Source organism: Urocampus carinirostris, chromosome 5, assembly GCF_059441175.1.
Source record: "Urocampus carinirostris isolate Australia breed hairy pipefish chromosome 5, RoL_Ucar_1.0, whole genome shotgun sequence".
NCBI lineage: Eukaryota > Metazoa > Chordata > Actinopteri > Syngnathiformes > Syngnathidae > Urocampus > Urocampus carinirostris.
Window position 1 is genome coordinate 33,470,909 of NC_142353.1, and position 26,615 is coordinate 33,497,523.

The 26,615-nt window shown below is 40.9% G+C and overlaps 2 protein-coding genes and 1 pseudogene across 7 annotated transcripts in view; 1 reads left to right on the top strand and 2 right to left on the bottom strand.

Annotated features, from left to right (window-relative positions):
- The window catches only part of clip1a (CAP-GLY domain containing linker protein 1a), a 34,341-nt gene extending 31,995 nt beyond the window's left edge, over positions 1 to 2,346 (top strand). For all 5 annotated transcript variants that reach the window (XM_088336488.1, XM_088336490.1, XM_088336493.1 and 2 more), the window contains one exon: positions 1,668 to 2,346. In XM_088336488.1, coding sequence (XP_088192614.1) covers positions 1,668 to 1,917 — 250 coding nt within the window. In that variant the 3' untranslated portion in view covers positions 1,918 to 2,346. The remainder of the gene's footprint in view (positions 1 to 1,667) is intronic.
- On the bottom strand, positions 1 to 25,916 carry LOC148366085 (leucine-rich repeat-containing protein 43-like). Of its 2 annotated transcripts, none has more exons than XM_088336499.1 (12): positions 25,731 to 25,916; positions 19,450 to 19,665; positions 19,273 to 19,383; positions 16,813 to 16,952; positions 13,319 to 13,557; positions 12,284 to 12,447; positions 10,398 to 10,533; positions 8,921 to 9,060; positions 7,675 to 7,746; positions 5,556 to 5,744; positions 5,397 to 5,487; positions 1 to 2,517 (listed from the first exon to the last, which is right to left on the bottom strand). In XM_088336499.1, the coding sequence occupies exons 1-12, from the start codon at positions 25,815 to 25,817 to the stop codon at positions 2,375 to 2,377; spliced, it is 1,728 nt and encodes a 575-aa protein (XP_088192625.1). In that variant the 5' UTR covers positions 25,818 to 25,916; the 3' UTR covers positions 1 to 2,374. The 2 variants fall into 2 exon arrangements, with proteins under 2 accessions (XP_088192625.1, XP_088192624.1); XM_088336498.1 differs by having other exon boundaries at positions 8,921 to 9,066.
- On the bottom strand, positions 20,218 to 20,365 carry LOC148366086 (U2 spliceosomal RNA; annotated as a pseudogene).
- Positions 25,917 to 26,615: the final 699 nt, after the last annotated feature.

The window sequence follows — 26,615 nt, forward strand, 5'->3', positions numbered from 1 at the left end:
TGACTCGCACAACATTTTTCTTTTATATCCAACAGCTGTCATTTTACACCAGTCCAAATATACAACATGGATATACATTGAAATCGTATAACGGACCAATTTATCTTCCACTATTCTTGTTCATCAATAAACTAAAGAATGAATGTGAGCAACATGTGGAAAGGCCTGTAGACATCCATGATTTAAAATTTTTACCACGTGAATCAACCAAAATCAACCATTCTTCATCAACAATGAACTGCAATCAAAAAACAAGTGATATGGACAGCTACCATCCCATTCATCAATGAAATTTTATTGCAGAAAATATCAAAATTTGAAATAACAGCAGCAAGGCAGAAGGCTACTTGAAAATAAGTTTATTTGTATAGCCTTTAATCACAAAGAGTCTCAAAGGGCTGCACAGACCACAGATTATGGGAAATTAAATCTGAAAGATATGAGGGAGCAAGTCCATGCATGATTTTGTACACTACCAACAGAACCTTAAAATCACATCTTAAGCTAACAGGGAGCCAATGCAGGTTCGCTGAAATCGGGATAATGTGATCAAACTTTCTTGTCTTAGTTAAAAGCCTTGCTGCAGCATTTTGTACCAGCTGAGGACTCTTGATTTTGGACTTCGGGGGACCGGAGAGTAGTGCATTACAGTAATCTAGACGTGAGGTAACAAATGCACGAATTATAATCTCCGCATCTGACTGAGACAGCATAGGACGAATTTTAGCAATGTTGCCAAGATGGAAAAAAAGCTGTTCTAGTAATATTCTTGAACCCTTTGGATAATATAGACAGTTTGTTTTCTTTTAAAAGGTAAGACTCTGAAGTGTTGTCCCAAACTGAAATGATCACTGCAACATTGAGTAATCTGAGCACACAAAAATAGGTTTTTATTTTTGCCAGATTTTTTTTTTTAATTGCCTGCAGATAATTGTACCATGGGCATCTTAGCTGGAAAACAAGGGAAGCAATAGCTTAAAGCCTTCCCCGGTACCTTGTCAAATTTGATCACAATCTGAAAAACTAAAGATTGTATTTTAGTGGTGGAACTAAGCATTTCTAAAAGTGGCCACTCAGAGACGACCAGTTTACAGCACCAAAGTTCTGCAACTGTGAATTTTACTTTGGCCAGTTTTTTAGAAATTTTGAAAGAGTTGTAAATGTTTGACTTCTCTTTCCAGAAATCAATCAATGAATGAACACACTGGCGCATAATAACAATGAGTCACGAGTGGCGTTACGCTTATTTATTTTGGGGTCTAATTTAATTACACTATGTACATCCGCCATAATCTTTTCAGAATTTCATTGGCTAACCATCATTTGAGTGGAACTACTGGCTAAAAATATTCTAAGCTAAAGGAGGCCATGTCCGTTTTATGAATACAGGCCCTTATAGGCATTTGCGGGCTGTGGACTACAAAAAAAGCCTGCAATTGGCCAAGAGTAGGTCAGCGGCTCACCGCTATATTGGAATTTTACGAGTATGTTTTTATTTTATTTTTTGGTGCCTTAATGAATGGAATCCACGTGTTGTATTGCGTTGGGTTGTCTCTGTGTGATATCCAAATTAGTTTGATGTTTGGAAACCTTTGTGCGTGATCAGGAAGGGGGCAAATACTTTTTCACAGCAATGCATGTAAATGGTTCCATATTGCATCATGCAGGGAGGCGACGGAATCGGCCAAGAAGAGAAAGAAGAAGAAGAAAAAGAAGCTCCCTCCCCGACTGTTCTGCGACATCTGCGACTGTTTCGACCTCCACGACACCGAAGACTGCCCGGCGCAGGCGCAGACGCCCGATTCGCCGCCGCACACGGCCTACCACGGCGAGAAAGGCGCCGAGCGCCCATATTGCGACACCTGCGAGGTTTTTGGCCACTGGAGCCAAGACTGCATCGACGACCGCACCTTCTGAATGCCTCTTTGGCGTTTGCACAGCTTTTCTCACTGATCACAGGGGTAGGGGGGTGTAATCGGCGTTTATCGGCCTGACGTTTCTGGCTCAACTTTGTCACTTTTGCAGACGGGCTTCATCAGACAGGTCGGAGGAGTCGCGTCAGGCACAAGAAAACCAAAGTCAGGTCACCCTGTGCATTCTGGATTCTTTGAGAAAATTATCCCAAACTTGGTGTGAGTAGTGTACATAAAGATATATAATTATAAACGAAAGAGGATTCTATATGAAGGATGTTTTGTGGATTTTTCTATTCCCGGAATACATTTTTTATTGAACTTTGACGGGGTGTATGCATGCAAGGCCGAATCACTTGAAAGCACTTCATGGCTCCTTCTTTCTACTTTGGGCCTTTTTGTGTACTAATGAATAAAAGTTGTCAAATCTGAACGGATGCGAGCGTCCCGTCCCTTTCGGTTCAGGTGTTGGCAGGTGCTAGCGGCGCCACCTCGGAGGCGTGTCGCCACTTTTTCAGCTCCACGCTCAGCTCCACCGTGGCCGTACCGGATCGAGTGGGCGAGTCGGCGTCGTGTTCCTCGCTGCCTTGGCCGAGACGTGCGCCTGAGAAACAAAGGCCAGGCCACGCTTATTTATGAACCAGCTCGATCTTTACTAAGGTTTTTTTTTCTTGAAATATTTTAAATGCGTGATTCACAACTGGTCTGACTTCAAGACCCCCCAGCACACCCTAGTTTCTAGCCACAGCCCAAATCAAAAAAGAATTTCCACTTCTCATGTTTATAGGATGAAATGATAGGGCATTCTAAACTAGAGATTGTAGAATGTATTCACATTGTTGCAAATCAAGGCAAAATGACCAGCAAAACTACTTCCAAGTAATAATATTACCTTCAATGCTCTTCAGCTGCATTTTTGATTCAATCCAAAGTGCCTAATTTCATTGGCTTTTTCTTCAAGATAATCAAATCCAGAAGTCACCTCACATTTGCAGGGCATAATCGCCATCTACTGTTAAGGAGTTTAAATGACCCCGAGTTATTCTTAACTTAAGCCTTATTTTGCCACGGTAAAGGCCTGCAACCCACTGAAACTGGGTTTGTGACCCACTTTTGAGTCTGACCCACCAGTTGAGTCGCTGTTTTAATTATTTATAAAAGACAAAAAATGCTAAATTGCTCGACTAAGAGTTGGCAATTATATGATGCATGAAAAAACAAATACTTCAATACTGCTCGGTTAAAATATTTTTTTTTAAGAAAATGAAAATATAGTTACCGGTAAATAAAAATGAGAAATCCCCAAATAAAAATATTTTGCATAGAACATAGAAATACAGTCAAATATTAAATAATTAATAAAATAAAAACATAAAAATGAGCATTATAATCAAATATAAATAATTTATTTTCACTATATAATAGCATAGGAGACAGATGGCAATAAAATTCCAAAAATGAGCGCCAAAACCCAATAAAAAAAAATCCCTTGAACTAGAAAAATAACTACCAAACAAAAAAATAATATTTTTTTTTTTTTATCTCAAATCAATTGTAAATACAAAAAACAAAATCGAAGAAATATAATCTTAAATATAACTATATTTGAGTATTATTTGTACAAAAGTAGAAATATGTTTAGCAAAATAAGAAAAAAAGTCTGAACTGCAAAAATAAAAGTAGTTGTTTGCTAAATTGAAGGATTATTGGATTTAAGACACTATTTTTCTTTTATCAATCGAAAAAGAATAGCAATAAAGAAACGTTACCCCTAAAATAAGCAAAACTATCCGATATATTTGAGGATTCATTTTGATAGTTTGTTGAAAGATATATAAAGAAAAATGAGCAAAACATTTTTGCCAAACGAACATTTTTTTCAACGTGCAAAAAAGTAAAAATAAAAAAATAAAAACTAAAATATGATTTTTTTTTTTTTTTTTTTTTTTTTTTTATGCAAAGGTGATTTGATCAAAAATAAATACAAATTGTTGAAATTGTTTTTAGGAATTTTATGCATTTCAAAAGTTGCATCTCCATTTTTCTTATATTTTTGTAAATTATTTTTTGTAAACATTCCATTCATACAACAAATATGGATTTAAATGACCCCCAAAAAAGAGAGATGTCTTTCTTGGAATAGCAGTGTCAATATGTTAATTGAATAGGCCACATTTTGATGAAACATAAAATTCTCGATTCATCCACCAAAATATATTCGTATGAATTCCTTTGTTGGATTCCTAAGTGGATTGTGCTGACCAGTGGTGGGGGCGTAACTGAAAAATAGTAATTGGTTACTAGTTCATCGAAAGAAACCCAGTTAACCCAAATTATTGTCACCTATAAATAGCATTTTACTCAAAGTAACTAGTTAGAGATTACAACATATACTCTCATTGAGGCTGCTTTAAAATGGCCACATAATATAAGAAACTGAAGAAAACGTGTGTACCAACCTGTGGAAGTGGTTCACCTTTTACATTTCTTGGCTTTTGCAATCTGGAGAGCTTGCAAACAAACACCTAGCCGAGACACTCCATACCCATTTGTTTCTAGGCTTCAAACGACTCTTAAGATTTCCTTCCCCTCTTCTGGGTACAGTTCTAAGACATTTTTGGTCCCGGCATGGTGTATTGCAAAAAAAATTCCATATAAAAAGACCAATATTTTGCACACTTTTACCGTAAATTCTGTGCTTACGTTTGCTTCCATGATTTTGTTGTTCATGTATAAGCCACGGCCCCTTTCCACGCGCTGTTTACCATTCGCTACTGGGGAGACACAACCAAATAGGCGCATATAAACTGACTCGATGTGAGTATATTCAGTAGGGAGAATATCTACATGAGGGGAAATTCATTTTCTCGTACTATATGCTTGCGACAGTACCTCTTTAACGATTTAGTTTACTTTGGAAGTAAATATAAACATCCATCCATTCATTATCAGCACTGTTTATCCTCCGAAGGTTCGCTTGAGCCCATCCCAGTCATCTTCGGGCAGTGGGCAGGAGACATCCTGAACCGGTTGCCAGCCAATCGCAGGGCACACGGGGACAGACAGCTCACTCGCTCATTCACACCTAGGGATAATTTGGACCGGCCCATTAACCTGACATGCATGTTTTTGAGAATGTGGAAGGAAACCCACGCAAGCACGGGGAGATAATGCAAACTCCACACAGGGAGGCTGTGGTAACTGGACTTGAACCCTGAACCTCCGCACCATGGGGCGGTGGGCTAACCACCCAACCGCTGTGTCGCCCCTAAATATAAGCAGGTCCGCCCTATTACTGTGAGCGAAGGAGGAACAGTTAGTGATCAGAGGAGTTTGTAGTCCACGAACTGCTTTTTAATAGGTAGTGCAGTAATGCTCCATGTAGTAATAGCAGCTACAGTACAAGTTACTCAGAAAAGTAATTGCGTTCCTTTGTCACGCGTTAGTTAGTCCCAATAGTGGTGGTGACCTATCAAAACTCACCTTTGACGTTCTGACTTTTCTTATTCCCGGCACGCCCTCCTCCCCCTGCTCCTTTCTTCTTGGAATCGGTTTTGTTGTCCACGCTTCCGCTCTTTGAAATTCAACACATCGACTTTTGGCAACGACGGAAAAGGAAGAAAGGCGGAGAGTATAACGCACCTCGTCCGTTGTGGCGTCATCCGTGGCAGGGTCTTTGTGCAGGGATCCAAAGTCGCAGAGGACGTCCACTCTGGGATGGCCACAAAGGAGACCTTGCAGGGAGACGTGCGAGGACGCCACCGCCGTAGTCACCGGAGGGTCCGCCACAAGCTCCACGGATTTCTTTTGCTTATCTTTCCCACCCTTAGCCTGAACAGACACGGTTTGTCTTAACTGTTTTTCTCCACATTCGCCCATCAAATACTCCTTGCTTCCATCCATCAAATGTTCAGCTGGTCTATAACGTAAACTTTCCAAACATGGATAATTTTAATTGTCAATCCTCGTGATACAGTAGATTGAATAATGATCTGAAGCTTTTAAAATTCACACATTTTTACATGAACTCTCTAACAAATGTGATATGATCCTTGTCAGATTTATACGGATGAAATAACTGCTTTAACTAAAACCAACCAGACATGAATAGTTTTCATATTTTTATCAGAATTACACTGATGCAAAAAAAACTGCTTCAACTAAAACGAGGATAGCATGCAGGGAATGACCGAAGGGGGGGAATAAGTAACTGATCTTTGTCAAAATCACACAGATGATACGACGGTGTCTGCTTTAACCAAAACAAACATTTACAGTCTTTCATAATTTGATATCATGCAAAAAAAACAAGAGCAAAGAATAAGTAACTGATCTTTGTCGATATTGCAGATGAAAAAATGTAGGTTTCCATATTTCAATGATGATAGCATGCAACAAATTGAATGAGAGGAATAAGTAACTGATCTCTCAATGTTACACAACTCAAATCATTTAAACATTCATAAATTTCCACATTTGAATGGGGAAGGCCTGTAGAAAATACCAGAAGGGGTTGGAATAATTGTCAAAGTTATAGAACTCAAATAAATAAAACATTCCTAAATTTCCACATTTAAATGGGGATAGCCTGCAGAAAATAAGGGGGAGGAATAAGTAACTGATTTTTGTCAAATCATGCATGTGTAAAAAATGCTCTTTCTAAAACCAACCAAACAGGTTTCTATATTTTGATAAAAGCATGCAAAAAAACTACAGACATTGGTTCCTTATTCCTCCCCTTTCTGTCATTGTTTGCACGCTATTCTCATTAAAAAGAGGGAAACCTATAAATTGGTGTTTTTAGTTAAAGCACTTTTTATTTACCTGTGTAATATTTGACAAAGATCGATACTTGTTTTTTATCCTATCAGTGTTTTAGTACTATCCTTAAAAAAATATTAAAAAAGATAAATGGTTGATATTAGTGAAATCAGTTTTTTTTCCATCTGTTATTTTTGCCAAAAATCAATGTTTTATTCACCCCCCTTCTGTCAGTGTTTGCATGCTAGCTTCATTAAAGGTTATGTCCAGAATTTCAAACTTTGTTAGTCTCTGCTGCCATCTCCTGGTTTAAAGTTCTAATTGCAGCTTATTCATCAAGTGCATTTCTTAAGAGCGCTTGAAATAAGCTCTACATTTTTCTTTTTGGGGAGTTTGGTTGGCTTTTGGACTGTATTTGAAACAGACCTTTTACCCTTTTCATGGTACACTAAACAAAAAACTGATGACGAGCATGAAGTCCCTCTACACCCCCACCCTCCTCCCTTTCCTGCTTCCTGAAACGGCGTAGATGAAATCAAAATCAATGCAGATAGGCACCATGGACAAACATATAAAGGGTATTTGAACTCTGTTGGGCGTGGTTAACACTTACCTAATATATTTTTTAAAACACTTATGGAAACTTAAATAGATTTTAGTTTAAACATGCTGTTTCAGGTTATAACTGATGGTTCTTTTATGGAAGAATGTGAGGAATTCCAAAAGGTTCGCAAATTTTCCTCTTACCATTCATTGTATGCTTTGGACTGTTTTTGAGGTTTTGATCCACAGAATCGAGGAGTATCACAGTTAATGAGGCCGATAACAAAACCGCTTTTTAGTAATCGTGCATTTAGTATAGTACAGAAAGCGGAAACATCCTTAGGGCTCAGCCGTCCCGAGTTTCCCTTTCTTTGTTTTTACCTTCACTAGTAGATTCTGCAACTCATCCTGAGTTTCCTCTTTTTCCTCACAATGACTACTGAATGACGCAACTCACTTTTTTCCCTTTCTTGTCTGCAGCGCCGTCCCCGTTGACGTCGTCTGAAGCCTCTGCAGGCCACGACAAGATCTGAAAGGCAGTTCACAAATTGAAAGACTTCATAAGAAAATATAAAGTTTGGTTTAAAATATACATTTATATATATAATTATCATGTGGAAAACACATCCCCATATTGTTTTTTATTCCCAGAACAATGAAGGAATAATGCTATTGCCCCAAAAATCGATTGTAATTGTTTTTTTTACATGAGGGCATTGATTCATTTTGACAGATATGAAAAAGAAATCCCCGCCAGTGGGCTGATGTAATTTTTTTTTGCAGCCAGCTAATCCTCCCAAAACTGCACCATCGGCAGAAAATGTGTGCATTTAATTTTCAAGTATTTCACTGTAGGTCAAGATAAAGTAGCTACCAAAATTATTTAAGTATTTGTTACATTTTGCACAATTATCTAAATATTTTCCTACATTTTATTTATTTTTCCTTTTTTGTTTTTTTATTATGAAATAGTCATTCTACTACAAAAAGCTCAACGTATTTTTTCAGTACAGTACCATAAAAAATATTGTTAGATAAATGCTTTCATTTGAAATACGTATTCTTTCAATATTTTCCTTTTTTTTGTATCAGATCATTTAAAAAATAACTACTCTTTGAATAAATAAATTCGAAAACTTACACAATAAAACTGTAATATTTTGATGGTTTTGTTTCTAATATCTATATATAAAGGATGGTTGATAACTATTTCAGACTGATACTAATCCTGAAAGGTCATTGATACTAATACCATAACACAAATTTTGCTCCCCTCTACAAAAACGTGACTGATCATTTAAAACCAATATATCTTTAAGATCGCACTTAATATATTGCATTCATTAAAATTGCAACTTACTTTTATTTTAGTTAGTTTCCTGATTATCACATTGGCACAAAACGGCAGCCGATACTGGTATCAGCTATCAACATAAGTACCGATAGCTTAATGCAGACTGGGACACTTTGAATCTCTCTTTTGCAACCTTAAGGGACTTTATGTATGGAAATGTATGAATAAATTCAACTTTTTTCATAATATTCTATTTTAAATGGGTCTGTATCCATAGACACAACCACTATCCTGCAAATATAAACGATCCTTTTTATTTTTCGTTTTTAAATCTCTGTTACATTCTAGGGTGCCCCATCAAATCTAAAAAGTCTACCACAATGAGAATAAAGAACACAGTTATAAATACCTTTTCTTGCTCGATAAAAAGGCAAAATTCCTGGTGTAGGAATTTCTTGAATCCGCTCAGATCACCGACGACAAACGTGAGCGTCTCCGCGTAGTCCACGCAATCCGCCCACGGCTGAGCCGACGTGCTGTATCTCGACTCTGTGACTCAGATCGGACGGAAACGAAACCAGAAAAATGGGAATTTTCCTCCCACTATGCATATGACATCAATTTAAATGTTAGTTCATAATTTGGCATCAATGATAACAGGCTAATTTGTCGTTGCTCGTGTTCATTTCGGGTGCTGGTAAACGTGTACTGTAATCCCTCACTAGGTAGTACTTGGCAGGCTCGGTGCATTGCAAGTTGAAAAAAATTCCGCGATCCATTACCAAGTGCATTGTTGTCAGGCCTGCAGGCTCTTTTTTGCATTTCTCTCCACTAAAAAGTGGACTGCACTTGTACGGCCGCGATTTAATATCCCGTAAGACCCAAAAGGGAGTAGACCCCTCACATTTCTGCAGAGATTTCAAAAAAAATTTAATAAAACATCACTGAAGAAACATCACTTTGACACAATGAAAGGTAGTCTGTGAAAAGCTTGTATAGTAATTTACTTTTCCTCTCAAAAAACTCAAAATATAGCCATTAGAAGCTAAACCCCTAGTAAAAATTGTGAGTACACCCTAAAGTAAAAGTTCCTGACGTTCAACATTTTTTGTGGCCACCATGATTTTGCAGAACCATCTTAATCCCCTTGGCCATGGATTTCACCAGAGCCTCACAAATTGCCACTGGAATGCTCCTCCATGACAACGTGACTGAGTTGGGGGATATTCAAGATCTTGTGCTCCTCCACCTTCGGCCTTAGGATGCCCCAAATATGTTCTGTTGGGTTTAGAACCGTATACATGCTTGGCTAGTCCATCCCCTTTACCATTAACCCCTTTAGAAAACCCTTGGTCATCTTAGAAGTGTACTTGGGGTCATTGTCAGGCTAAAACATTGCCTTGCGACCCAGTTTCTGGAGGAAGGAGATCATTATCTGCTCCAGTTTTTTACAGTACATGATTGAGTTTGTGTTTTCCCTCAATGAAATGCAAGTCACCCATCTCCAGTTGCACTCATGCAGCCCCAAACCATGACATTCCCAACACCATGCTTGACTTAAAGCACGACACAAACATGTTTGTGCTCCACACTTGGTTGCCGCCACACATGCTTCACACCATCTGAGTCAGATAAGAATATTTGTCTCCTCAGACCAGAGGATATCTTTCCAGGAAGCCATGGACTTTGTTTACATCGACTATTGCTGAGTGAGCACATGTGTGTCATGCGACTCTCGTCCGTTCTTTTTACTTAAAATGAACAGAACCCCGCAGGCTCGCTCCATTATCCCAGGTCGACGACTGCTGTTTCACACATTGCAGGGGGTTCTGGTCCCAATTAAGAGCAATAAACAAAGGATTACAATAATTGTGTTTTTCTTTTACCGGAAGAAACTTGCTCTTGGCTGTCGTTGGCCACCACAGTCTCTTTTACGTTCTTCTGAGTCTGTTCGGGGCCCTGGTCCTGAGTCTGATCCTGACCTGGACTCTGATGCTTCACTGCCACACTGTTCACAACTTCCTGCATATGAGCACGGTCTGGAGTCAATCAACCAACGAGAATAGGAATCAAGTCATGTTTATTTGTAGAGCCCTAATTTCCTTTTTTTTAAGTCAAAGGGCTGCACAGAACACTGTTACAACATCCGATGGCTCAAAATGCATGTACTGCGCAAAAACAAGGCTCTCCCCTCAAAGACAAGAAGACGAGTATGACTACAACTATAGAATAGAAGTGTGTCTCAAGCATTGATTTCAACAATTCCATTGAGGTTACAGATCAAATCTCAAGGGGCCAAACACTCCACAGCACCAGGGCCCGGATGAAGAAAGCTCTTGAACCTGCAGATTTCTTCTTGGATCTAGGAATTACTAGTAGACCACCATTTTATGAGCGAAGGCTCCGATCAGGAACACAATTATAAAATCAGAACGATAAAAAGGGGCAAGTCCATGCAAATCTTTGAATGTTACCAACAGAACTTAAAATCCCATTTTAAACTGACAATGCAGGACCGGTAAAATCTGGGTCATGTGATCAAACGTTCTTGTCCTAGTCAAAAGCCAGCGTGCAGCATTTTGTACCAACTGCAAAGGTTTGATGCTAGACATCGGGAGACCGGAGAGTAGTGCATTACAGTAATCGTGATGGGAGGTAACAAACGCATGAATTATAATCTCGGCATCCGACTGAGACAGCATAGGGCGAATTTTAGCAATGTTGTGAAGATGGAAAAAAAAGCTATTCTAGTAATGTTCTTGATGTCTAACTGAAAAAAAACAGGTTAGGGTCAAATGTGACACCTAAATTTCTGATCGAGTCACTCTGTGTGAGATTACACTGGTTTTAGTTTAGAGAACAAGTTGCGACACCGAGAAGGATCAGTAATTATCATTTATTTTCTGGGTTGAGGCGCAAGACATTAAGTGACTTACATCCTCCGAATTTCCACAACTTAATGGAGCCCTTTCCTCCAATGTCAGTTACATTTGAAACAAATATTCTTGCAATAATTATGACTTGACTCGCGAACAATATCACCTAGCGGAAGCGTATAAACCAGGGGTCAGGAACCTTTTTAACCCAAAGAGCCATAAAAGCAAAAAATGTTTTAAAAAGAAATTGAGAGAGCCACATCATATATTTTCAGACAAAATTGAAAAAACTGCCAAACACGCTCTCTCGATAAAAGCTAATTCTTCAGCACATTTTATTTCACTGTTGATGATTTAATCAAATGTATGAAATGATAATAATGCCAAATCCTGTGTCCCAAATCAATGTAAATATGCCATTTACAATTTGTCTTCCACCTTCAGTTAAGAGTGTTGAAGCAATTTTTTTACATGAAATTTGTCCTTAATAACGGTTTCAAAACAACGTGCATGCAAAGTTCTTTTGTAAAAATGTCACAAATTACTGCAAACGATAAGCATATGGTCATATTCACTTTCGGTGTAGACTGCATTGAGCGAGCGAGAGAGAGAGAAGGAAGTGCCTTGCGCTGTGTGCAGGGATCCGCCCATTTGTACTGCTCACCCAATCAAAGTCGTTTGCCAGCGTTTTAATCCATCAGCATAAATGGTTTAAATGCTTCGGCTTTATATGGACCAAAATCGGGATAAAATCACTTGACTTTGGAACGCAACGGAGAGATGTGCAATAGTTTTATTTCGGAGCCATTCGTACTCATGAAAAGAGCCACATATGGCTCCCGAGCCATAGGTTCCCTATCCCTGGTATAAACACTGAAAAGAAAGAAGAGGTTTACCCGGTAGACGGTGGTCTGCTGACTGAAGAACATGAGCGAGACCTTGTAGCTGTAGCTGATGACCGGGAACGCGGGAGCAGTGGGATCCCCGTCAAGCAGCGGGTCCGGGACCCCACGCATCCTGCCCACCCGCACTGTGGCCGAGGCCCAGTCTACCAAAAGATCTGAAAATGGGAAAAAATGAAGAAGAGGAAAACTATCTTGACACTCCAGCTGCATTTTCCACAAGACGACAACCAAGTCAAACCTAAGAACGCCATTTTTTAATAATTTTTAAAAAAAACTTCTACAACTGAACATGTCGTGATTACCGATGTGTATCACCGGTGCCCGCTCCTTTGGCTCCAACTGCCTCTGACTCTGATTGGCTCCGTGTCCCTAATTAAACCCACTCCTAACCTTCCCTATATGTCAGTCTGTCTGCAAACCTCAGTTAACACTAGGTAAGCCTCTTTCGACCCTGACTCCCACCTGTTTTTTGCTCCTGTCAGTCCCCGGCTTCGACCTGTTTTTGATCCTGACCACGTCTACTCTCCTTCCCTGGCTTACAACTTGCTTCCAACCCCGACCACGTTTTTGCTCTCCTGTCCCGGCTACTGACCCTTTTTCCTGATTCAATAAGCGATCCTCTTTACTTCAGATGATATTTTGTCACCATCTAGTGGACGTTATTGGGAAAACAAAAATGTGGCGTAATAAAGCTTTAGCCTGGGGAGAAGTCAAACTTTGTGGGCGACATAAAGTATCTTCCTCTGCCTTTTGGTGCTTTTGTGGGTCCAGAAGGTTTTTTTGACGTTGCAATTGAATAAGATTTCCACGTACAAAATGGAAGTTCTTAAGCTGTTTTACGTAAGTGTACAACTTAGAACCCGATGTTCAGTGGCAGAAAAGGGGCGGGATGACTGTTTGGCCAATCAGAATGCAGAACACAATGCTCGACGAAAATCCGCAAAGTATTAAAACCGCGGAAAGTAAACCACGATACTTCGAGGGATTACTGTAAATAAATGAAATAAACGCGGCACAAGTTCTTACGGCTCATGGCGGCCATCCCCCGGTAGCGGTGACGTTCCTCGGGAGCGATCCAGGCGGCGTCCAGGTAAGAGAGGCGGGGCAAAGCGTCCACGGCGAAACCCGGGTACGAGGGCGCCAACGTGAAGGGGTTGCCCTCCAGCACCAGCGTCCGCAAGCAGGGCAGCGTACCCAGCGCCTTCAGCAGGGGGCGCTGCTCACGGAAGTCGCACTCGCTCAGGTCCAGACACACCAGTTCGGGCCTCAAACATACAAAAAGACCATTTCATTACAGAGTTGGTGGAACTACAGTGCCGAGCAAAAGTATTGTCCCCTTTCCAAAGAACTGTTTGTCATATTGCCACATTTCAGGCTTCAGACTTAAGCTTAAAAACTGAAATATTTTCAAGGAATTAACAACATGTGAGACACAATTTTGAAGTGGAACGGATTTATTTCAACATTTTATATTAATAGAAGAATAGAATAGAATATTATATTTACAACAAAAAAACTGATAACAAACCTACCAAGACCTGACCGTTCTTCCAAATATTTGGCCCAAACAAGGAGAAAACTAATCAGAGAAGCAACAAAGAGAGCCATGATCACATTGATGACCTGCAGACATACACAGATGAAGTGGGACAATTTGTGCATAAGACAACTATTACTTATACTGCCCTTTATAAAATAGTGGCTAAAAGAAAAACCCTTTCTGAAAGAATATCATAAATTAGACTGTTTAGCATTTGCAAGACACCACATAGGAGACACAAATAACATGTGTCACAAGGTGCTCTGGTCAGATAAGAACAATATGAAACTACTTTTTGGGCCGAAACACGTTACGTTTGGCGTAAGATTAACAATGCACATCTCCCTGAAAACACCGTCCCCATTGTCAAACATGGTGGTACCAGCATCATGCTCTTGGGTTGCTATTACTCAGTAGGCTTTGGGAAGATCGTTGGAGTCGATGGGAAGATGGATGGAGCCAAATACAGAGTGATTCTGGCAGAAAATCTGTTGGAGTCTGCAAAAGACCTGAGAAAACTTCACCTTTCAATAGGTCAACAACCCAAAACATTGAGCAAAATCCGCAACTGAATGTTTTAAAACGTACACTATAAAGGTTATAAAACTAGGTGTTGGACTTGTGTTCTCTCAGCTCAGTCAACTCACTCCAAATGTCCCCTGACTTATAAATGAGCCAATGTCCACCTCAATGACTAACTATGACAGAGTGCATTATGACTTGTTTGAATGCACCTGCTCTGTGATTCGGTCAGAGGCCTGTGAAAGTAGAAATTGGAGAACCGACAGAATTATAAAAATCAAAAAACACATCAGGCAGGTTTGGGATGAAGTTGAGGAAAAGTTCAAAGCTGAAGCAGGATAGAAGAAGATTTTGCACTGTTTACACATCTCCTGGAGCATTGTGCAAACAATAATATTAAAATGAAGAGAGCACGAAACCAATGCAAAACTACCAAGACTGTCCCTCTAAACCAGGGGTGTCAAACTCAATTATACAGAGGGCCAGAACTCAAACCACACCTTTAGTCGCGGGCCGAACAGGATAAATATTTATTGAATACACTACTAACACACTAACTACACTATGCTACTAACGTTAGCATAGCGCTAAATCTCCTGCCCGCTGCTATCAATAAACAGCAGCTTGCACACCCCGACGGAGCTTTATCGTCGACGGCGACTTTAATCGGGCATGTTTATGGACTGTACTCCCAAATCCATTCAATTGTGGACTGAGCAATTCGTAAAAACACTGGACTATGTGTAATGTAAGATCAAACATTCGGTTGTATCCGGCAACTCTGTTTGAATTTAAAAAAGTCAGGAATATTATTCCAGAATGAATGAAATGAAATGATCTGCATTTATATAGCGCTTTTCAAGTCAATGACTTCCCAAAGCGCTTTACAGTGTGCTTCACATTTCCCAATAGCGGCCGTGCAGCCATGTAAGGCGCTGCCCTGCTTATTGGGGGCATTAGGGGTTCAGTGTCTTAGCCAAGGACACTTTGACATGTAACACGGAGGAGCCGGGATTCGAACCTGCGATCTCATGATCCCCAGACGAGCGCTCTACCTCCTGAGCTACTGCCGTCCCTAACAATAATAATAAACAAACAAAAAAAATAATGAATGAATTAAAAATCGTTGCTCTCCATAAAAATATCTCCTGTCCTGAAAAAAACGGAAATATAAATAAAATTTGTGCTTTTCACTTTGGGAATTTGCTTTGGTGAAAAACATCTTTCTGTATCCTTTCTCTGAATTCAAATTTTTCAGCTTACTCTGAAGTTTTGTCTTGTAGTGCCGTTTCAAATTAAATTCCTTAATTACGGCCACAAAAGCTCCACAAATAAGACACACGGGTTTACCGGAAATGTCAGTTAACATAATTTTCTCGGCCATTATGGTTTTTAGCATCCGAGTATAGTTAGGAACTTATCAGCGTTTCATAGACCCGGGCCATTATAGTAGATATATATAAAAGGATTTCACGGGCCGGATATAATTGTACACCGGGCCGGATGTGGCCCGCGGGCCGTGAGTTTGACACCTGTGCTCTAGACATTCATCCCAAACAAGGAGAAAATATTCAGAAAAGCAAAGAAGAAGCCCATTATTAGATTGTATGACCTGTAGGTATACACTGCTGCGGTGGGACAATCTTTGCATGAGAAAACTACTAGTTCTACTCTGCATAAATCTGCCCTTTATGAAAGAGTTGCTAGAAGAAAGCCCTTTCCTAAAGGAATACCGTAAATTTGACCATTTGGTGTTTGCAAAAAGACACAAAGAAGACACGAATAACATGTGGAATAAGGTGTTTGGGTCTGAACATTTGGCGTAAGAGCAACATTGAACATCACCCTGAAAACACCATCCTCTCTTTCAAACATGGTGGCAGCATCATGCTCTGGGGTTGCTTTTCATCAGCAGGAACTGGGAAGATCATTAAGAGTTGATGGGAAGTTGGATGGAGCCAAATACAGGGCCATTCTAGCAGAGTTTGCGAGAAACTTGAGAATGGGGCGCAGCTTCACCTCCCGATAAGACAACGACCCTAAACATAAAGCAAAATCGACAATGGAATAGTTTAAAACTAACAATATAAAGGCGTTAGAATAGCCAAGCCAAAGTCCAGACTTCAATCCTAGCATTCCTGGAAAGATCTCAAACATGCTGTGCACAAACGACTACTATCGAACCTTAAGGAACTTGTAAGGAAAGAATGGGTAAATATTTATGTTTCAAGATGTGCAAAACTTATAGACATACCCATGTGATCGCAGCAATGGAGGTTGTACAAAGTATTAACTCGAAGGGGGCCAATCTTTTCAATACTTTAATACGATCGCGTCTCACATTTTGTTGATTCTTGGAAAATACTTTTTTAGCCTCACGTTTGAAGACTGAAATATGGAAATATGTCAAAAGGTTCTTAAGAGAGGCACTGTAAGTGAAAGCGAGTGAAGGAACTACCATTGTCGTCCGGTAAGCTGACTGACGTCCCGGTGGGAGCCCAATTGGTTGGAGGCCAGGCCCAGGTACTGCAGGCGGGGGGGCGGGGAGATGGCCAGGCGGCCCAGGGCGCAAAGCTGGTTAGCACGAAGCTCCAACACCTTCAATGCGTGTGTCACAAAGAGCGTGCATTCACAATGTGTTGACGATGTTAATAGAGGGAAATGAAAGAAGAAAATGCATGGGGGAGGAATAAGTAACTGATGTTTGTCAAGTCAAGTCATGTTTATTTGTGAGCAATGTTCCCTCTAAGCTGCGTGCGTGCGTAATCGCGCACTGCCCGCACATTCTCAGCGCACAAGAAAATATAGCCAGCGCAATGTTCCCTCCAAGCTGCGTGTGTGCGCTATTGCGCACTACTCAGAGCTTTTCCACGCACAAGAAAATCTAGCCAGCTCACAAAAATCAGGGCTCGAAATTGCTAATTAAGAAGCGAATTAAGTCAAAGTTACTGTGCAGAAAGGTAAAATGTCGAAGTAGAACGAAGTTGAGTAAAATCAGTAGGGTTTTTCGAAAACCGGCTTCTTCCGCTCGTCCCACTAAAAAGAACCGGCTCTTTCGGGTCCCAAACGGCTCTTCAGGTTGTTTTTGCTTCTTTAATCCCTACACGACCAAATATTATGTAAAATTGTGTACAAAATGACTTAAAGGAACCCTTATATCACAAGGAGTCTGCACAGACCACATACTATTATAACACCATCCCCTGATCTAAAACCTACATGAGGGCAAGGAAAAACCCAAAAACCTCAACATGAGGAAAATGAAGAAACCTTGAGAAGGGACCACACATGAGGTCATCCCCTGAAGAGTATCTGCTTTAACTAAAACCACCCAAAAATTTATAGATTTCCATATTTTCATGAGAATAAGTTCCAAAATATTGCAGAGGGGAGAGAAATTAGTAAATGAACTTTATAAAAAAAAATCACACAGATGTAAAAAAGATGAGTCTGTTTTAACTTACACAACCAAAATAAGGATAGGTTTCTATATTTGGATAGAAATACCGTCCAGTGACACAGGTGAGAGGAATAAGTTACTGATCTTTGTTTAAATCACACTGATTAAACAAGTATTTACCCGTTGCCTCCTTGTTTGGTGCTCTGCATTAGGGGTTGGAATTGGGGGGTTTGGTGACCTAATGACTCACATCGGTTGGGTTGAGCGAGGGGGGCTGGGAATCCCCTCCTGTATATGATCCATTATCCATCCATTACCTGTACCGCTTATCCTCAGCAGAGTCGCGGGGGTGCTGGAGCCCATCCCAGCTATCTTCGGGCAGTGGGCAGGGGACACCCTGAACTGGTTGCCAGCCAGCCGCAGAGTACACTAAGACAGACAACTCACTTGCTCATTCATACCTAGGGACAATTTGGACCGGCCAATTAACCTGACATGCATCTATTTGGAATGTGGGAGGAAACCGGAGTGCCCGGAGGAAACCCACGCAAGCAAGGGGAGAACATGCAAACTCCACACAGGAAGGTTTGATTTCACGACCCCAGAATTGTGCCACACACGCGCTAACCACTGTATATCAATCTCCCTGAAATAGTCAAGAATGCAAGAATGTGAGTGTCTTCTTGACTCTAACCACCTCCTACTAGGACAGGGGTGTCAAACTCATTTTAACTCAGGGGCCACATGATAGAACAAACATTCTGTCGGGGGCCGGACTAGTAGATTAGAGAGAAAGAAAAAGAGAGAGAAAGAAATAAGAGAAAGAGTGAGGGGGAAGGAGAGGGTGGAGAGAGAAAAAGGGAGAGAGGGAGAGAGTGTGAGAAACAAAAGAGATAAAAAGAGAAGTCGCGAGAGAGGGGGAAATAAAGGGAGAGGAAAGAAATCCAAAGAGAAATAGGAAGACAGAAAGAGAGAAAAGGAAAAAGAAAGCTGCAAAGGGTATGAAGAGAGAAAGAGAAAAGAGAGAAAAGGAAGTTAGAGCAAAAGAAGTTAAAAAGAGACAGAGAGAGAAAGAGACAAAGAGAAACAAAGGAAGAGAAAACGAGAGACACAGAGAGTGAAAGAGACCGAGACAGAGAGTGGGAGAAAAAGGGTGGAAAAGAAGAAAAGAGAGAGAGAGAAATAAATACAAGTAGTGTCTTTGTTCGAGGCACCTTTCTTTGGCAACATTAAGTTGACATATTTCAACCTGCAGCTTGTTTTTCTCTTGCGCTTCTCTGAGTGTTGTCTCGCGGGCCGGATTCAATCCCTTAGCGGGCCTGATTTGGCCCGCGGGCAGCCCTTTTGACACCTGTGTACTAGGAAGATATGGCCCTGGTACATACATACATCAGTAGTCAGTGAAAAATAGTTGAAAACAGTGATGGACAAAACTTGAGGCCTTTGCCCTTATCGGAGGGACAAGTAAATCTAATTTCAGAATAAAAGATGGACAAAGGGAAATCCTCAGCGTCGCACCTTGAGGGTCCTGGGGAGGTTCTCGGCCGAGATCTCGCAGATGCTGTTGGCGCTGAGCACCAGTTCCTGCAGGTTGCAGAACTTCAGGAGGTAGTTGTCAATCACGGACACCTGAAATGGAGAAAAACTGCAAATAGTTCACAATTATAAAGGGAGGAGGCGAGGATGCTGTCTGACGTCCTTGTCGACGATGCGCAGTTTTCGGAAGTAGCTGCAGACGAAGTCGGCATCCAGTCGCTCGGGTTCCACCACGGCCACGCGTTGGAGGGCGGCGGCTTGCGGGCTCCAGGGCTCGTCGTGGTGCCAGGGCGAGTGCGGGCAGCTCAGCAGGTCCAGAAGCGTGTCCGAGTCCTGCGTCAACGCCTCCGCTTCGCTGCTGCTGCTGTCCTTCCTCTGTTCAAGGTACAGTAAGAACTCGGTTATCGCGGTTAATGGGGACCAAAACCACCCGCGATGAGTGAAAATCCGCCAAGTAGCGGCGCACCTTCAAAAAATAATTAAAAAATAATAATAAGAATGTTTTTTCTTTTTTTTTTAAATTATTTTTCAGACCCGGTTAATGGGGACCAAAACCACCCGCTAAAAGTGAAAATCTGCGAAGTAGCAACGCCCCTTCAAAAAAATAAAAAAAAAATAAAATCTCATCTCATCTCATTATCTGCACGATCCCACCTTCATGTCCCTCAAGCAGCTCAGTTATCTTCCTCTGGAAGATTTCGGGCGCCAAAAAGATGCCAACATGTAGCCTTCTTAAGCAGTATCTGGGGTGATGATTGTGGTGGGGTTTTGGGGTTTTTAAGGGTTATTTATCTATCTTCGTTATTCATTATTCATTATCCGTTATCGGTCAGTTCATAATACGCTACAAAGCCTAGGAGCCGGGACACTTACTCTCAGCCAAAAGGCCAAGCTAAGGTCCTAGCCCTAAAGCCTTGTTGCGATCATTGCGAATGCACCGTTCCCGGAGGTACTGCAATACCGGGCCGATACGTGGAGTGGACAGAGCAAGCTCTTATTCCATCTCCGGAATACAAAAATCAAAGCTAAAAGGCCAAGCTAAGGAACTAGCATCAAAGCCAAAAGGCCAAGCTAAGGACCTGGCATGTCCGTGCACAATTGTTCTGATGCATACAACTTAGGGCAATGTCCTCTTGTAGTTGGATTTGCCAGAAGCCCTGGCCACGTCCAAGCTGGAGAAGACTGTGCACCCTGCTAGCTTGGGTAGAAGGGCATCCATCTTGGGCATTATGAACTTCTCACCTTCCACACTTTTGTTCATCCTCTTCAAGTCTACAAATATTCTGGGCTCATTATTCTTCTTGATTACTGGCATAATGGGCTGGCACCATTGTGTTGGCTGTGTCACTTTTAAATGATGACCAGGGATTCCATTCATCTCAGTTCCACTTTAGGCAGCAGTGGAACGGGGATTTGCCGTGGTGTTGTTACACTGTCAGGCTTGGCTTCTTCTTTCAGCACAATTTTAACAGGCTCTCTTCAATGATCCTATTACACAGAAGACACTTACTTCATTCATGATTTTGATCAGGACTAATTTCGTGTCTACTGCTCTACCAAGCAGGTTTTCTCTGACTACAGAAACTCTAAAACGGCAGTGACACTTAAGGTCAGCTTTGATCCTGGCTAAAAACCGCCCTCTAGTGGTTACCATGCCTCCTGGGCTTCCCAGAGTAGTGTTTCCAGGTTTGAGAAAGGGTTTGGGGACCAGCCTGTTGTACGTAGCTTCTGTAATTACAGACATGTCTGCCCCCTGAGTAAATCTTAAATGTCACATAAGTGTTGGCAATGTTTAGGGTAGTGTGCCATGAAGGTATCTCCTGAAAATGACTTCATTCACTTTTGTGACTTTTTCGGTGAACATGGAGCTCTCTCCATCACTTTCATTTTGGTTGCCATTTACAGTCACATCCCGCACACTTTTGATGTATCATGCCGCTGCAAAAGTGTCATTTTTTTACGTTTATTACATTCCCTTCGCCCTGCAACTGGCTGGTAACCAGTTCAGGGTGTCCCCTGCCCACTGCCCGGAGATGGCTGGGATGGGCTCTAGCACCCCCGCGACCCTACTGAGGATAAGCGGTGCAGATAAAGAATGGATGGATGGGTGGAGACATTCCCTCTCTTTTGCAGGTCACTGATCACACTCACGGAGGTCTCTGTGACATCTCCTTCAGCACCCCTTTATTTTTTCATTTTTCTGTTTCTGTCATGATTACCTAAGTGGAGCCACCTGGGGTAATCATCTGGCGCGCTGGAATGCGCTTCCTGATTGGTTTATGTTCCCTTTTTAAGCACGCTACGCCGAGACCTCTTGGTCTGAGGATTACTTCTGTACCCCGTATGACTCTCCCGATTACCTGTGCCTTCTTGACCTGTTTACCTGATTCTGCCTGCCTCCGATCCGACCTGCTTCCGTCCCACGCTACGATCTTCTCTCCAGTCCCGGTAAACTCGACCTGCTTCCGTCCCACGCTACGATTGGCTACGTGTTCCGAAGTTGTCTTCACGGCGTTGCTGCTGACGTTCGACGGTCATCGCGTCTCCCGCTAACCCTTTACACTTCCCCAAATAAAAGAATTGTACGAACGCTCTGGGGTCTCCTGCTCTGTTCTGGTCCTCCTGACAGTTTCTGTGCCTTTAAAACCATAGTCTTTCCTCACTATCTGTTTGAAAGTATTAACTTTGTCCACATATCTGACGAGCTCTTGTTTTGCCCTTTTAGGAGTTCATGATGTCTTCTATTGGACTGCGCAGCGTCAGATCTTCTTTTAGCCAGAGCTTCTGATACAGATGGTCATCCCGGATCCCAATCACCAGTCTATCCCTCAAATTGTCATCCTTCTGAGCTCCAAACTCGCAGTGCTCCGCCAGCTTGTAGAGTTGTCCCATAAAAGCCTCCACACTCTTACCGGCATGCCCGCTCAAATATGGTGTTGCTTTTGGAATGAAATTTGCGTCAAATTTAGCTAGCATGGGATCGTATTTATTAGCATCAGCTGGGTCTTGGATTGTGATCGATATGAATATGTGCTCTGCCTCAGCTCCCATTTAGTACATTTAAGAGCTGACCTGTATTTCCTCCTCCTCTGAGCTCAGCTTCGTTGTCTTAGGAATTAAATATTAAAATGTACCGTTTACCAAATTGTTCAAATTAGTTATCGGACTCTATTAACCAAACACAACCTACATTCACCTAGCAATGCGTTCTTGTGTCTTGATGGAAAAGATGGACAAGAGACCGGCATTTCCACACGGGAGTAGATTTAATTTCTTAAACAATTTAACTAAGTGAACTCCATCGAATATGGCCGAATTAGCTGAATTAATGTCGCTCAAGCCTCCTCTCTCGATCTTCTGCTTACTTCCTTGGCCCACGTTTTTTCCGCAAGTTGGTGTGCCGGCTCCTCCCATGGGCGTGCCAGGAAAGCCCCCACGTGGGCTCCACGGCTCCACCACCTCGCGTAGAAAAACTTAAAACAACACCGAGCGTTTCTACGTTATCAGGGCTTTGTTCTTCAAACATCGCCTGCCGTCCCCCGTCAGAGTCCTGTTGTCAAAATTCCCCAGCCAAAACATTCCGCATTTGGAACAGCGTGACCCGAAGCCCACTCAATGAAAATCTTCATTGCAGTCAATAAATGTAAAAAATCTTTGCTTCCAATCCGACTAGGTTGCTGGTCCAACAGCTGCAGAGAGGAAAACTGCCATGGCGATGCACTTGACAATTAAAAATATTTGTCCAAAACCTTCCGTCTCCATACTCTTCCTACCAACAGGTTCAGCAACTTCTGACACGATATGATGTTTTCTGAAACATCGGAATGGTTTTGAAACTATGGATATTACACAAGGATGCACTTTTCGGAATCTTAACTCAGTTTACTTTCATATTTGCCACACTCAACGTAAACATCCAGTGTGCAAATGTGCAGATCAAACAAGCACAATAAAACATTACTTCCTATGACAAAAAGGCTATAAGTGGCAAACATAATTTACAGAGAGCTAACAGGGACTAACCAGGGCTGATCAATGAAAGGCAGCCGCGGCCTGGGCAGGAAAACGCGAGTCTGGCCAATCCAAAAATACGCAGAGAGCAGCCAGGCTAGCTGGCCAGACAACACGTATTTGGCAGCCAACAGGCACTAACCCGGTGCAAACATAACAGGAAGTCACTCGGCTGGGAGTTAGTTGGACAAAATGATATCAACCGAGACACAAAAACACAAACAAAAGCCACAATCACTTACCTAAAAGCAGAAATGAGCAGTATGCAATCACTGTTAACTACAATCGCTGTCTGTTTCGGAGCTGCCTGACATGTAGTGTTAATGGGATTCGCCATTTTGAAAGTGTCACTGGTAGCAGGCGACAACATCATGGTAGATTGCCAATATTGTGGCGGTATTCTACCTAGTCTGTTGCTGTGAGTAAATGGGTGCCACACTGTGTTTGTAAAGTTTATTATCCCTTAATAAGGGAAATTGCAATCATTCATTAGGGGAGGAATAGGCTGAGGGTTAAAAATATGGGTAAAGTGTCTGCTACTGTGGAAACATTACAAATTTACATGAAACGTGAAAAAAAAACCTTACCCTGTAGAGAGCAACTGACAGCAACCATAAATGTAAACATGTTACAGTTCCCAAACAAAAAACTGTAAATCCATTATCACTGTGGCAACAAAGCCATTGAGGGACGATTGACACTTTATCTGCATTGTGCAATGGAAGGTATTTTATTTCTGTTATACAAAATTTGTTACATTGCTAATTTTTAGTGTTTAGTATTTGTTTTTATTTTTTTTATAATGTGAAAATTTGCAATGTAGTTATTTAATCAAAATGAAATAACATCTTTGTGCTTTTTCGTAATTATAAAATAGGTTCAATCCTTCAACGATCATAACATTTTTAGGCAAAACGTATCGGTATCGGTTCGGGATTGATCGATACTACCAAGCATTTGGATAGATACCTAAATTACCCCTAATTTTCCGGAGGCTTATTCTTACTTGCGGGGTTGCTGGGGCCCAACCCAACTGATTTTGGGCCCCGGCCAGGGGATACCCTGGACGGGTTGCCAGCCAATCGCAGCACACGCAGAGACAAACAATCATTCACCCACTCACTCATTCCTAGGAGCAATTTTGACTCATCAATCAACCTGCCATGCATGTTTTAGGTGGTAGGAAATCGGAGTGCCCGGAGAAAACCCACTCAGACACAGGTAAATTCTACACAGGAAAGCTGGTAGCTGGAATTAAACCCAAGACCTCTAAGACTACTAAATCAACCTTTTTGAACCTAAAAGCTATTTTTTTTGTTACTGATTAGCGCCAAGAGCTACTAGTTTGAAATCATTCAATCAATATACCGAAGCCATAACCCTTAGAGTCACACTCACATTCACCAAACATGCATTCCCCTTCGCTCTTCCAAGTCAAGGAAGACCTCCAAAAACGCTTTACAATATGCTTCACACTTACCCATTCACACACCGATAGCAGCGACAGACATGCAAGGGAATTAGGGGTTCAGTGTCTTGCCGAAGGACATTTTGAAAATGTAACTTGGAGGAGTCGGGAATCGGTCCAAAGACGAGCGCTATACCTTTTTTTCTCTTTTAAGCCTTTATTACGTGTTTATCCTGGAGCCCCTACAGTCACTACGTTGTTATCAATGACAATAAGGACAATTCTAACCAGTCACCAAAACAAATAAACACGAAAATAAATATTCTTTTCAATATGGATGTTAATAATCCAGCTAAATAAGAATATTCAAGATGGCATTTTCATTTATTTTTAATAATAAAGATAATTTCTTCCTCATGCCATGAGGCTCTTTAATTCCACCCAGGGTAAAAGCCCACATTAAGCCACACCCCCACATTGCATATTACCCTATTTTTATTACAGCGTGTATTTTATGTAGCTTTATTTAAATACTCTATATCCACACGTTACATTGGGTATTCATGTATTTTATTCCTTTTACTTTATTATTGTTTTATTTTTTAACACAAGGATACTGCTGAAAGTGAGAATTTCCCTATGGGTATGAATAAAGTATCCATCCATCCATCCATCCATCCATCCATCCATCCATCCATCCATCCATCCATCCATCCATCCATCCATCCATCCATCTATCTATCTATCTATCCATCTATCTATTTAGAAAAAAATGTTGCTCTCTACTACAACTCAAAGAATGTGTTTTCCTTCCTTTTATTGTCAAAAACACAGTAATTAATCATTCTGTATGTATATTTGATGACCTGTTTTATTAAAATGTCATTAATGAACCATGTCAATTTTAACCATGTTTCAAGTTTAGATTTCATATTTATATTTGTTTTCAAAAAAATGAAATTAAAGTGTTATGTTTTCGTGACTTCCGGTTTATTCGGAACTTTCCTCCGTCGCTACTCACCCAGCTTCCTTTCCCGCAGGGAAATTGATCAAGACAAAGCCGGCGAATGTGCTTGTCCAGAACGGCTGACAGCGCCACCGAACTCATTTATTCTTCCCTTTTTCTTTCGTTTGTTCTTCTTCTTGTCGCCAGTTTGTCCTTTCTTTTCTGTCCTTCCTTTTCTGTCGCTTTTGCTCTCCAAATTGTTTCGCGTTCTTCAGTTGCTAGGCAACACGTACCGACGTATTGACTGTCTTCACTGATTGGACAGCAGTGATGTGCCTCCAAAAAATAAGCGAATGTGATTGGTCAAGCGCTTCAACACGGAAGCAGTTTGTAAACATTGCGTGTTAAGATCGGAACCCTGCAGAAAAGTAATTTATTTTTTTGTCTATCTATCTATCTATCTATCTATCTATCTATCTATCTATCTATCTATCTATCTATCTATCTATCTATCTATCTATCTATCTATCTATCTATCTATCTATCTATCTATCTATCTATCTATCTATCTATCTATCTATCTATCTATCTATCTATCTATCTATCTATCTATCTATCTATCTATCTATCTATCTATCTATCTATCCAGACAAACTAGAGTTTATGTATTAAACAGTATTGTATTGTTTAACTCCTTTGGTTAACAATATTGCAGCCTACGTCAAGTAATGTAAACATAAAAAAATGAATAAAGCTCTATTTAAGTGTTATTTTCCTTACATCAAATCTAAACATAGAATATAAATACTTTTAGTTCAGGGTTTTTTTCACATTATTTTTTATACTAAATTATCAATTATTAGATAATAGAAAAAATATAACGTTTTTAATGACGCTTTAGTAAGACGTTAAGGGACAATTTGAGCTATTTAACATTTTAATAATAGTTTAATAATAGTA

Coding starts and splice junctions, on each gene's coding strand:
- LOC148366085 (XM_088336498.1), bottom strand. CDS start 25,817: ATGAGTTCGGTGGCGCTGTCAGCCGTTCTGGACAAGCACATTCGCCGG. Junction 19,384..19,449: donor TGCGCATCGTCGACAAGGAC/GTCAGACAGCAT, acceptor TCTCCATTTCAG/GTGTCCGTGATTGACAACTA. Junction 13,558..16,812: donor CAGCTTACCGGACGACAATG/GTAGTTCCTTCA, acceptor TGTATGTTTGAG/GCCCGAACTGGTGTGTCTGG.